The sequence below is a fragment of the Lingula anatina genome, chromosome 2, assembly GCF_051362555.1.
Source record: "Lingula anatina isolate TDL-2025a chromosome 2, LinAna3.0, whole genome shotgun sequence".
In the NCBI taxonomy this organism is placed as follows: Eukaryota; Metazoa; Brachiopoda; class Lingulata; order Lingulida; family Lingulidae; genus Lingula; species Lingula anatina.
The window spans coordinates 6,904,571-6,917,986 of NC_141768.1; the positions used below are offsets into that span (position 1 = coordinate 6,904,571).

A 13,416-nucleotide genomic window follows, 5' to 3' on the forward strand; every position below is an offset into this window, starting at 1 on the left:
CAGGTACAACAACTACGTCAGGGATGTGAACAGGGCCTTGAGAGAAGCCTCCCATGCCATCCCCCTTTCTATTTTGCACATAGGGTTATTACCCTTTTTAGTAGTAAAGTTGTAAGCTGGAGGACTTATGATGAAAAGTTCTGCCTCAAACGAGCCAGCGAGTCAGTAAAATGGGAGGAAAAAGACCCAGTCATTTATGGGCACTCCTTAGGTTCACCAAAATTAGATAATTTTCGTCCCCAAGAAACCTGCTAAAACTACAATAAAGGCAAATGCAGATACCTGCACAAATGTTGCCAGAATTTCAACAGATACCTGAAGCGCTGTGCCAAGTAGGCTTTCAACAGATACCTAGAGCACTGTGTCAAGGCGGCAAAACTTTTGCACCTAAATATCACAAGCCATAGCTTTAGGATAGGAGAAGCAACACTCACAGCCAGTCTCGGCATGTCAGAAACACAAATCAGACTTTTAGGCAGATGGAGATCAGATGCTTATAAAAAAATATCTCAGATTCTAAATACAGAGTATAACCCCTATGACATTATGGTGATGACTGCTGACAATTCTCCATGAGCCTCGGTCCTCACTAGCCCAACCTATCCTCCCAACCCTGCCATGGGTCTCCTCGTCAACCCATCCCCCTACTCTCAATCCAATTCCATGCTCCCCAACCTTTTCCCCCTCAATACATCGCCCCTTACCAAATGTCCCACCAAAATTTTGCACATCAGACGCCACAACCTGACTTCACGTATGCCCCACCCCAATTTCCGGATTCCGGAGCAAGGTAATAAAATTCCCATAACTTCAATCGACCACCATGTAAACCACAAATTAAGATCGAAAATTTGGGATGATGAATTTGTTAATCTAAAAGACCTTATTCCCCCTGACTCTTTGGCTAGAGCTACAATCTAATCATGATTGTCTGGGCATCTTTGAAAACCAGACTTGCTTGCAACTTTGTAACATATTTGCTTTTATGAAATTCCAGAATGCAGAAACAGTCCTTAAGGGAGCAGGTTTGACTTTGGTTAAACAGTCCATCTGCCTAGATACCTTTTAGGGCTTATGTTAAGGATCGGCTATTGCGGGATTTCAGGAAAAGCAAGGAAACCTTTTGTGATATACCATTTTGTAAAAATGGATTACCACAAATGGATCCAGTGCAATATCTGTACTTCATGGTGCCACACAGTGTGCCAACATAAAGACAAAAAAAAAAAGTGTATAGTGGGACTTACGACTTAACACCCAAATAGAAAATTTCACACAATCACCCTATGAAAATCTCACATCATACAACAGAAAATTACAAGAATAAAAAGCTAACAGAACCTTCCACATCCCAGGGGATGCGGAACCCCTTATCCTTAGGGTATACACTCAAGACTTGCCGAATACCATATAGTTAGGGGACAGCAAAACACTAACAGGCACCTTATCAGCTTAAACTGGACTGAAACTAAGAATGCCAGCAGAGAGGTCTTCTAGCAATTCAAAGGGGAAGCCTGTCAGGCATTTAGAATAGATAATATGGAAATAGGGGTATTTAAGTTTAAGAATTGACTGCACACTATGTTGATTCATTTGCCAACTCTCCCCTTAGAGTCTAGCTTTGGATATAATTGTGTTAGGCGATATGAAGAGAAAACATTAGATCACTGATAGGGTGACAGATGAAGGTATGCGTTTATACTGCCAAACATGTTAAGAATTGAGAGCCCTGCAAAAGAGAGATATTTCAAGTAAATTATGGTAATGTTACATTTAAAAGAGGACATAGGCGGAAGGGCGGAAGAGGGCAGTCAAATAGTCTGTTTGGAGTAGCAACAAACGAACAGCTTAATAAGGTAATAGAGCATGTCAAATCTTTGCAAACTAGGCAACAGAAAGCTCTGCCTTTTCTAAATTCAGTTCCAGGGTGACGACAAAATCAGGAACTTTGTGGCGTAAATTATAAGAATAGGGAGGAAGGTTAAATTACCTGATCAGCATATAATGACAGCAATATTAAATGGGATACAACCCTCAGTTTGGGCAACAGTAATGATGCAAAGGCCAAGTAGTCTTACATATTTAGAAGCAGTATCAGAGTATATAAACCCCTCTGAATCTTGACATTAACAGTAGATGTAGTAGACTCAAGAGGAGGTCAGATCTGTGGCAATAAAGGTCTCTCCAGTTACTCTCTGTGTTTTTCATTTGAAGAATATACCTAGAGAAGTTAGACCCTCATACTGGTGGAGAACCTGAGCAAAAATATGCGCAGAGTATCCCCCAGATCAGCAATGGCCACATAGAGAGAGGGAGAGACCAGCCAGCCAGCAGTACCTCCTCAGCAGCGTGTAGAGGCAACTACACTTAACACCAGTACTGAACAACAGCAACAACTGCAAATGGCACCTCCACTGTGAGTAGAGCCAGCAGATGAACCAATCCCCCCTTCGGCACAGCAGGCGGAACTACTACATCTCAGACTTGTATAAAGCAAAAAAGGAACTAATGTTGGAACATCTCAATATGGTAAATAAAGAATGGTACAACGAGAATACACCAGTGTTTTCTCTTTTTGATAAAGATACCCTTATTTACTGCATAAAACTCCCCCTTGTCAACAAAGAAACATATTTTCTTTATAATGTTAGGACATTTAAATCCCCGCACACGAAACCAGGTTATAGCGCAAAATTGGCATTACCAGCTTCAAAAATTGGGTTGCATCCTAAAACTGGTGATATTTTCAATCCCACACAATGTCTTGGTAAAAATCCAATAGCATGTAACTCGGGGACCAATATTTAGAACTGGACAGATTTGTGAAAGAGCTTATAAGAGATCCCAAACACAGAAATTTGTGTGTTGTTGAAATTACTCAAAGGACTCAAGTTATAGTTTGGACACAGAAATTGACTCTGGAAAATTCTTCATCAAGACATGGGGAGAAAGATTGTAAACTAGATGTATAAAATCACCAGAAACTTTAATACAAATCACCTTTGGCACATATCTAATTGATGTAGAAAATGGGTGTTCTGTCCATGGAAACAATTTTATTTTGCCAGGCATAATACGAAAAATTGGGAAAATTTCGTTAAAACCCATACAATTACATTTTACAGAATCTTTTAATATTCATGCTGTTATAGTTGAAACAAAAGCAATAAAATTATTAGAAAATTTGGAGGCAAAAAATTTTAAAATGTCAGCAAAGACAAATTTAGCTCCTTTGGCTGACACAGAAGGATCAAACTAGGAGGAAATTTAAAAAAAAAAGATATATATAACAAACAATGTTTTAATATAGAATACACACGGTACATAGCAACAGAAGTAATAAAAAAAAGAACCTACCATTATAATTATTTCTCATATAGTTAAACACTATCATTGTACAACTTATGTTTTAAGTGTGAATATGGTATAAAAAGTGTGTATAACTGTCTTTAAGTCCAAAATGACTGATACCAGTCATTTTGAGAGGGGAAAGGGAGGACTTACTATTTACCTACAGCGCTTTCCCACGGAAGCCCTTCTGGCCCTATTAGTCTTGTTTGAAGATTAGAACATGAATCCCCCCCCCCAAACCTCCACTCAGCAGCGTTCAATGTCCGCTTCTATGGCAAAAGTGGGGCCCCGATTGGACCACTTCCTGTCCAGTGTTGACTTCCTCAATTAAGTCCAACACATGAACCTCATTCTCTTTCAAGTGGGTGGAAATGATGTAAGAGGCTCCCCCTTTGATGTGCAGCATGGCAAATTTTTACTACCATTTACCTTCAAAAATTTCCCTCTCAGGCCATCTCTCTTTCTATCTATGCTCACAGAGTTATTACCCTCTTCCCCAGCAAAGTAGTAAACTAGAAAAACATACGATGAGAAATTCAGTCTCAAAAGGGCCAGTGAGACAATAAAATGGGAAGAGAATCCAGTTCCTTAAGGCCACTCTTTAGGGTCACCTAAAATAGAGAATTTTCATCCCCAGCCCTAAGAAACATGCAAAAATTTCAACAAAGGAAAATGCTCATACTCTAGGTGCAGATTCTTAGACAAATGCCTGCTTTGTGGCAGATACCACCCCCTGTCGCTCTTCCGGTCAGCACCCAGAAACCCCACACCCTACCAAAGAAAAAACAACTAGCCTCGATTCAAATTCTTCACAAATGAAAAGGACCATCCTGTTATGCTGCTACTCAGAAAACTCATCTTACATTGTTTAAAAGAACAACATTAACTTTTGCACCACCCACATATACCTGGCGTGGACAATTGTGCTGCTGATGTCCTTTCTCGGTCTAATTTAGACTGCACCGGCGGGCAGATCCTCATCCTACATCTATTTCCCCAGCTTGGTCAATAGACAGCTTACTCAAGATTTCAACAGCACACTGGAAGCTGACCTCGCCAAGAACACCAGGAGGATTTACTGCAAAATTGAGCCTCTTTTATTAGAATTCCAACAAAAAACTGGACTGAGAGCACTACCTTTGGATCTAGCAGTCACAGCCCTATTTGCGCAATACCTGAGTGAAAGGTTCAGACCATCATCCATCAGGACACACACCTCTGCGCTGAGCTATAAATATAAGATGGTGAGCATTATAAATATAAAGTCTTAGCTAGTGATAAAGATTATTGCTTACCCATAAATCTGATTTATCAAGCTAGGATTTTATCAGAGTCGCTTCCTACAGCTGCCTCCATAAATAACATATCATGCATTGAAACTTCTGGCAATATTAGCCAATCACGCAACGAGTTTGAATCACCTGAAGAGGATGAGAGAAGAGGCATTACTCGCGCTTTTCCGAAGACACTCACTAGACTGCAGTGCAGCCGTACAGACGTGCACGGATAAGAGACAATCAAGCTAGCTAACATGTATTTACAATGGTCTTTGCAAACCACCAATATAAAATTCTGGAAAATGAAGGGCAGCTATGAAGCCACATCTGCCATGGTATGCGCAGACAGCACACATTTCAACGTCTATGGACATGTCAGGTTTTAGAAAAATCCCAAGTATGCTGCTAGCACCTAGCAAGACAATTGTGCTGCTGATGTCCTTTCTCCGTCTTATTTACAGGCCTTCAGAAGACTGCGCCCGTGGGCAGATCCTCACCCGACATCTATTTCCCCAATTTGATCAATAGACAGCTTACTCAAGATTTAAACAGCACACTGGAAGCTGTCCTCGCCAAGAACACCAGGAGGATTTACTGCAAAATTGAGCCTCTTTAATTAGAATTCCAACAAAATACTGAACAAATAGTGAGTAAAATTAAGTTTAATTTATTCAAATGTATTTAAGCATGGCAGAAAGAAGTTAGTTTGGAATGCAAATAAGGATCAGGTATAAAAGAGGGTACAGAGCCACAGAGAGGGGGGGGGGGGACATATATAGAGAGAGCAGAGACCCGAGTTTTACAGTCAGTTAAATAAACCACGTAGAGAAAGAAAACTACACCTGCCTGTCTCAGTTGTGTCATTGGTAAAAGGAAATCTAAGTACCCAAATAACTAACCAGCTGGTTATTACAATACACAGATGTAGACCACAAGATAATTCCTATGAAAGCAGATCAAATATTTATCAGTGCCATTATTTCACCATCCACCCTGGAAACCCTACTGGCCAGTCTACCACTTACAAGAGCCACAATTCCTACAAGAATCTCATGAGAATTTTCCTGTCATTTTTGTTTCTGAACTTTTTGGAGGCATATCTGCCAGGTAGATTACAGAGAAGTAGATTTTTGGCTAACCTGCAGAATGGAGATAAGGTCATGGTTGACCATGAATTTCAAATTCAGGACTTCCTGCTCTCATACAGAGCTACTCTAAACGTGCCCCCTTTCATCAGAAAGTGCAACTATGACAAGGATAAAAGGTTTAACCATTACAGATAAATAAAAAATATTGCTAAACACAGAATCCATGTAGAGTGTGCAATGCAAAGACTTAAGTTATTCTGATTTGTAGAAAATGAACTATGTTCCCATATGGCAAATCAGTATGTTACCTGCAGCCAGCACTTGTTACTAAGTGATGCAACAGAAAAATTCATTTGAGTGCAATAAAAGCAGAAGAATGAGTGCAGAAGACTTATTTATGTAAATAATACAGAATGATTAAGAAAAATTGATGAGGGAGGAAGATGAGCCTGATCTAGCTGTCACAGCATTATTCAAACAATTCTTGAGCAATCCTTACAAGCCATCTTCCATCAGGACACACCTTTTTGCTACTAATACAAAATGCAAACTTCTGACCAACAACCGTATGAAGATCAGAACTGATATTCTGACCTGGCAATGAACTATATTCCAAAGCTTCAATAACAGGCAGTGTAAAGCATAAACACATATGAAGTAGAATTGGCTTTTTAAACACAGTCGTGGGTAATCAAGTTAACTCTTGAAGAATATACACTAACAACTTAGGGAGAGACAACATACACACCATGCCTGCATTCACCTGCAGTGTCTCACACCCTTGGGCTTGGGATGTGTTTGAGCCAGGTGTTCCAGCACATCAACCAATTTTACCACCATTAAAAGAAAGAACGGAAAAAGTCAGTGTGATAGCTATTATGGTTTAAGAATAGAAAACCACTCAAGTTACAGAAAATCAATTTGACAGTCCTGCCCTGTCTGTAAATTAGCAATTGTAAAACCCTCCAGGGAAAGGTGGTGGAGTCAGAAATTTACTGAAGAACTACCCCAGCAATAGTACAGGCAAACAACAAATGCCATCCAGTTCAAGAGGTATGTGATGTGAAAGAGGCAGAAATGCTTCTGATTAGACACTCTCAAAGGGAATTATACTCAACCCTAGTTCAGGGCATGCATAGGTAAAACGTGAGTAGTTGAAAATTTATACATTTATATTCAGAGATTATAAACACAATATGGTCCCCATAATCTGTCTGAAAGTGGTTATAAACTCTTTATCACTGAATACTAAATCATTAAATCTGTTGATATAGAAATAACTACTTTCCTTTTAAACCTGTAAAGCAGAGTAATTTACAAAAATATAATGCGAAATTGAAAATATCACAAACTGCATATAATATGAAAACAGATAACATCAAATGGCAGGAATAAATATAAAGCATAATCTCAGTTTCTTTAGCATATGATAATTTCTCAACAATTATACTAACCCAAGCTACATAAAAAGAAACTTAATTCACTACACTGTAAACTGAATATATAATCTCATAGCAAAAATATATGTCTGATAATTCTATGTTTCTTCTGTGTTAATTGATATCTTATTATAGAACTTAAGTTCTCTGCACATTATAAAGTTTTAGCTAATAAAAATCCATTCCACAAGATTTGTTTGAGATAAATGATAATTGGTGTTATAAAGTGATGAGTTATCATAGCTTACAATATTTGATACTGTTTAAGCCACCATTTCAAATTGTATTGCCCTAATGTTCATGCTCCTAATGTAATCACTAACCAAAATTTGCTTGTCTGTGAACAGTTATTAAGTCCTATAAAAGCAAAAACTGCAGTCACTCATTTATAATTACCATTATTGTTTCAGTACATAAGATTTTTAAAATAAATGAGATTCTTATATGGCATCATATGCCCTAGTTTCATGCTCCATCAGTATTAGTGGTGAAGGCAACAAAAAGGTAAATGAGATTAATTAATAAATTTGTACCGTGACTAAATGGTACACTCCTGTTCATAATAATGTGGAATGACTTCATGACTATCTCTAAGAGTATACTTGCTCCAAACTGCATACTGTAGAACACCTAGTGTAAGTGGAATTAAACACAGCAGGTAGAACATGCTGCTCTGGAGTTGGTCTATTCCGGAATGTAGTTTGCCAAGCTTGTATTCCGCATACCCATTCCTATTGAGTATGGCCACTGCTAACATTGGGGCAAGAGATATGGCAGGCTTGATCACAAGAGCATTTGTACCATAGACCATGGAAGATATTGGGTGCCTGGAATGGATAGCAAGGACATTTTACCATGTGAATGGACAGTGTGGAGATGAAACTTATGTCTAGGAAGAATATTGTAGACATAACATTTAAGTCCAGGGTGTAATAAAATCTTATCTGTGCCACAACCACAAAAGGAATAAGCTAGGCCAGCCTTCAAGTTACTTACTCTCGATTATACAGTTTGGAGTCTTCATCCACAATATCTGACATAGGCATGTTCATCAAGGAGGATGTGGCACTGGTTACACTACTGCAAGGCAAACAAAACACAAATGTGAAATAATAATCTCCAAGTTTTCTGTGTTTTAATTTTTGAATTAATTTCATACTTGTTTAATAGTATGATCTTCTTTACTGACATTCAAGATATGTCTGTGCTAAAAATGAAATGTTTTTTTAGTACTGATGTCATTTTTTTCGATATGTAGTGCCAGGGGCAGGTAGAACCGGCCGGATAGCTCAGTTGGTAGAGCACTCGCCCTGTTAGCGAGAGGTCCCAGGTTCCATTCCTGGTCTGGTCGGTGATTTTTCTGCACTCACCCCAAATCGCTACAATGGTGGCAGCGGTGTTGCGAGATAGGGCTCGCGTCTTTCGGCACTTGGGGGGGAGGAGTGTAATGCCAGGGGCAGGTAGAACCGGCCGGATAGCTCAGTTGGTAGAGCACTCGCCCTGTTAGCGAGAGGTCCCGGGTTCGATTCCTGGTCTGGTCGGTGATTTTTCTGCACTCACCCCAAATCGCTACAGATATATAAGCTACCACTTATGCATAGAAGTATTATGCTTCTGAATATTTTTTAAATAAGCCAAGCTGAAATGAATGTCTAAAAGTACATACCTGTCTGTTATGAGGAAAACCATCAGTAGATAGAGGTGGTCTTTGCCCCAAAACAACATGAAAAGAGATGAAAATATTTTCACCACAAAAGAGCTCCTGAAAATTTGATATGAACCAAACCTGGCCACCAAAGGAGATCCCAATAGCACCAGCATCTGAAATAGTGATTAATACTAGTGTTATAGAAAATGCCACTTTTAGGAAAATTAAGTTTCACTGAGGTGATCATAATTAAGTGAACTCACATCTACTAGTAAATTTCCCTTTTTTTATCATTTACATTTTTGCTTCTTTTTTTAAATAAATCTTATACAAAAAAAGAAATCAAATATATATACTGTAGAAGGAAAATACTGTTGAAATATAAATATTTCTAATAGCTAGCAAAAAGATTTTTCAGAAATCTCATATATAACATACAGAAAATGGATTTTTACTAGGAATAGCATAACTTTGATTTAGAGAAATAAAGTTTATATTCGACCAATTTATATCACTTTTTTTTGGGGGGGGGGTCAAATTTTTTACATACCTACTTAAAAAATGCTTCAGTAACTATAGTGAAAAGAAAAACTCAAAATAGTATAAAGCTTACCATAGGTATCACAGTCACAAATCCATAGAAAACACTTCTGTAAACACTGGGCAATATTTCCTGTGGTACCATCATATCAGTGATAATGGCAGTAAAGTTCAACAAAAATGTTCTGTGTAATACTTGACAAAAGTTCATTAAAACAAAACAGATAAAGTTCCTCTGTCTCAGCAGTTGCCATGTCAGCTGCAACATGGAATACTTAGAAGATCTTGCAGCCTGATCTGTTCTGTTCTGACTGTCAAGAGAATTAGGTTTCAAGTCATATTCTGTATCTGCATAAATTCCAGTATAAGACATACACAGGAAGGCTATCATAGCAATTAACATAGTATAACACTGAAATTCTCCTATTTTCTTCAAATTATCAGAAAACAAATTTGCGAAGAAAACACTGCCTGAACCAGCAAATGCTGCTAACTGTGCATACTTGATCAGTCTCAGCCTGTCCTGGTGCTTGCCTGACATTTCTGTGAAAATACAACACTGAGCAAGCAGCACAAAAGTAAACATGGCATCATAAAAACATAGCGCTACCACCAGGTGGAGCCCACAAAGCCAGCTGGAAATTCCAGGCTGATAGTTCCCCCAGGGAAACCAGGGCACCAGGAATGAAAGTGCAAAGAAAGGTCCGCCATAGAGCACAGCGTGACGTCTCTTCCTCACACACGCCAAGTTTGAATTGTCTTGACAATACCCAAACAAAGGGTCATTGATGGCGTTCCATATCATGAAGATGACCTGTGCAACATTGAACCACTCTTCGGAAATGTGATACAAGTTGAGGAAGAACTTGACGTAGTAGAACATGAAGACCTCATTCATCATAGTGGCTCCCACACTGGTGGTGGCATAGGCCACTGAGGGCCAGTGAATCCTAACCATCATTACAACTTCTGAAACAAAAATCATAACATTATTGATTTATTGATTTAAACCATACCTGACATGGTATGATCAGCCTGTCAGCACAAAGTATTATTATTTTTTACTCTTAAATGTGACTGTATGACAGGATGAAAAAAGGATGCCATCCAGTGTAAGTTTAGACACAGTGCTTGGAGTTTTCAACTAAGTGCACTTTTCCAGCTAACAGGATTTGTTCTCAGTTATTCCAGGGCTGTTCATGCTTAGAACAGTTAACATGCCAGACAACCAGTGATTATTCCTGCTAAAGTTAATTTCTGTTTTCTGCCAACCATGACTAGTGTGGACTTTCTCCATGATATCTACTAAAATATGTACAAAAATTCTAATCACACTGTAGGGCCCTGTGGGAATGGATCTACTTAGAACATCTGGAATAATGAGACTACCATGCCTTTACGGGCTGAAATGCAAACAGTTGTCCATTAATATAACTAATCACCCTGATCACAGACTGTTCTATCTTATACAACCTAAACAAACCAGCAGATATTCCCTGGGAATTTAAATCTGAGTCACTTTAAAAGACAGAAAATCAAAATCAAACATCCAATGGGTGGTTCACAAATTATCATGTAGAAGCTTCAAGTTGACTGGCAAACTTTTTTTACTTTTTAATTATTTCATTTGTTTTAATTTATATAAAGGGATTGTATCCTGGTCTTTTATATCCAACAATACCCTTATTTTTCTCAGTTACTAACTAGCAGCTATGTAGATACAGTGTTACAAACTCTTTATGTAGAAGTAGTTTCTACACAGCTGGAACAAAAAGACAAACTGGTGTTTGAACCAATACAAAAGGAATTTATAAAAGGAAATTATATATACTACCAAGACATGGGTATTTGTAGCCTTGGGACTTTGAAACAGAGTGGAATGAGGCCTTGCCTGCTTTAGGTACTTACTGTAGCTGAGACAAAGTCAGGGCTCATAAATATGATAATTGCATCAAGAGCCTTTGATTTGGGAGTGCAAATACCTGAATTAATGACACTGTGCCGCAATTTAAGTACCCCAACTTAAAATTAATAGCCACAAGCATAGCGATGGACCACACTAATAATTGGTCTCAGGCCTTATTCATATATGACTACTTTCAATATGGCTGAAGATATGTGATATTTTTCCCCTTTCTACGTCTTTGGAGATTTTTGACATTTACGTCCAGGGACATTAAAGTGGTTAAAAATCTTTCATGTATTTATAGTTATCTTAAGAAAAATAAATGTACAGTATGTAAAAATTCTCAAAACAAACCAATCTTATGTATTTGTATATTCTACTGCCTGTAATGCATATTAATTAATACGGCAGCAATGCACTCTCAACAATATCCAGCACAATAATGAACATACTAAATGGGTAGAAAAGCAGATTTGCGGCTTGTGGACCATAGTTTCACATGGTACTTTGGGATTCTTAATTCATGGCTTGGGTCATTTATCTCGGCATTTGAATTCACAAACCTGAAGCTTGAGTTCGCAAACCCATTCAATTATCTGTTTGTAAGGCATGAGGGTGGCGCAATACAAACAGTTAAATAATATAAATAGAAATAGCATTCACTTCAAACTAGAAAGAGATGTAAAAATCTCTTTAGTTTGATGCAAATGATCATTTTTACTTACAATGTGCTCAACGTCGGAGGGTATTTTCGTCTCCACTGCAACGAATTACGTGGCGCCTCGGAACCTCGATCCCAACACTTCCAATTGAATTAAAGTTGCATGTTTATTGATCATAAAGAACCTTAACATACAAGGTACAGATCATTGATAGCGTACAAGCAAATATAAAATGGTCACAGAAATACAATACTAGATATAATAGATTAAAAAAAAAAAAAAAAAAAAAAAAAAAAAAAAAAAACAAAACACTACATGGAACATACGAATTAAACTTACACCTAAGAAAGGATATTTTACTGACCGACATCCAACTATAACAAGGCACCATAACACTACTAGCAATAATGACGCACAATTACAATGAGAAATAAATAAATAATTATATAGGTTATATATCCAGCTACAGTAGTTTTTTTGTGTGTAGCATTTCGTTAACCCATACTATCCATCCATCCCGACTTTGCTAATGACACACAGGGATTATGTTAACTAGTGTTCTGGATAGTGAGCAACTTATCCCTAAGTTTTAAACAGCTACCTAAATATTGTACTACAACATATATAATGTCCATCTCAACAGACCCCATTAGAAAGTTGAATATTTCTTTTTCACTAAACCCTTCAAATGATACAAAAGACTCTAGCTTAGTACTCATTTGGTTCCGCTGCTCTGTATATACTGGGCATTCCCTAACTAGATGAAATTCATCTTCTATTCTCTGAAGATCGCACAATTTACATAACCTCTGCTCCAGCGGTGTCTTAGGTCGGGTAAATCTCCCCCGCTCCACCTGTAGGGTATGTGCACTTAATCTTATTTTACAGAAGGTGGCTCTTAGACTCTTATTCATAATAGTAGTGTAATTCTCACATGAGAATCTGTTTTTGAAGCCTACATATGTTCTAAGTTTTTTACTACTATCTACTGCCTTTATCATCCCTTCCCATTCCTCACTGTAGGCCTGCTTCATGTGTTGGTTTACTATGGCCTGTGTGTTGCTGTTGGATATTTTAATGGGATTAGCCCATAATTCCTCGGCATGGCCTACTACATGTAAGAGTGCCGCACATAATTCGAACTTCCAATTTCGTCAAATTGTATTTTTCTGCCCTTGAGGTATTTTACTAAGGGGTGGTAAGCCAAGCACAAAGCCTTCCATTTCCACCACGTGCAAAAAATAAAGCCACACACAGGGGGCAATAACACTGCTAACGGCTCAATTGTTTAAAGAAAAGTGATGCATACTCGACTGATCTGCAAGGAGCATGTCGAATGAATTACGGATCTCCAATCATAGAGAGCGGCTTAATCAAAAGAGTGAAAAATATTATTTGAAAATCGAATGGTACCTGTAATTTTGTAAAATAAAATATTTAACATATTTTGTATACAATCTGAAATTGATGTAACATTTCATATATTATATATATATATTTCCCAT

General features: G+C 37.9%; 1 protein-coding gene and 1 non-coding gene across 3 annotated transcripts; one reads left to right on the forward strand and one right to left on the reverse strand.

Moving 5' to 3' along the window:
- Positions 1 to 5,275: 5,275 nt before the first annotated feature.
- LOC106165136 (solute carrier family 68 member 1) lies at positions 5,276 to 12,093 on the reverse strand. Of its 2 annotated transcripts, none has more exons than XM_013543237.2 (5): positions 11,975 to 12,093; positions 9,417 to 10,312; positions 8,822 to 8,976; positions 8,152 to 8,235; positions 5,276 to 7,982 (listed from the first exon to the last, which is right to left on the reverse strand). In XM_013543237.2, the coding sequence occupies exons 2-5, from the start codon at positions 10,302 to 10,304 to the stop codon at positions 7,694 to 7,696; spliced, it is 1,416 nt and encodes a 471-aa protein (XP_013398691.2). In that variant the 5' UTR covers positions 10,305 to 10,312; positions 11,975 to 12,093; the 3' UTR covers positions 5,276 to 7,693. The 2 variants fall into 2 exon arrangements, with proteins under 2 accessions (XP_013398691.2, XP_086861324.1); XM_087005198.1 differs by lacking the exon at positions 11,975 to 12,093 and adding an exon at positions 11,048 to 11,105.
- On the forward strand, positions 8,624 to 8,696 carry Trnat-ugu (transfer RNA threonine (anticodon UGU)). The gene has a single exon. It is a non-coding gene; the product is annotated as a tRNA-Thr (tRNA).
- Positions 12,094 to 13,416: the final 1,323 nt, after the last annotated feature.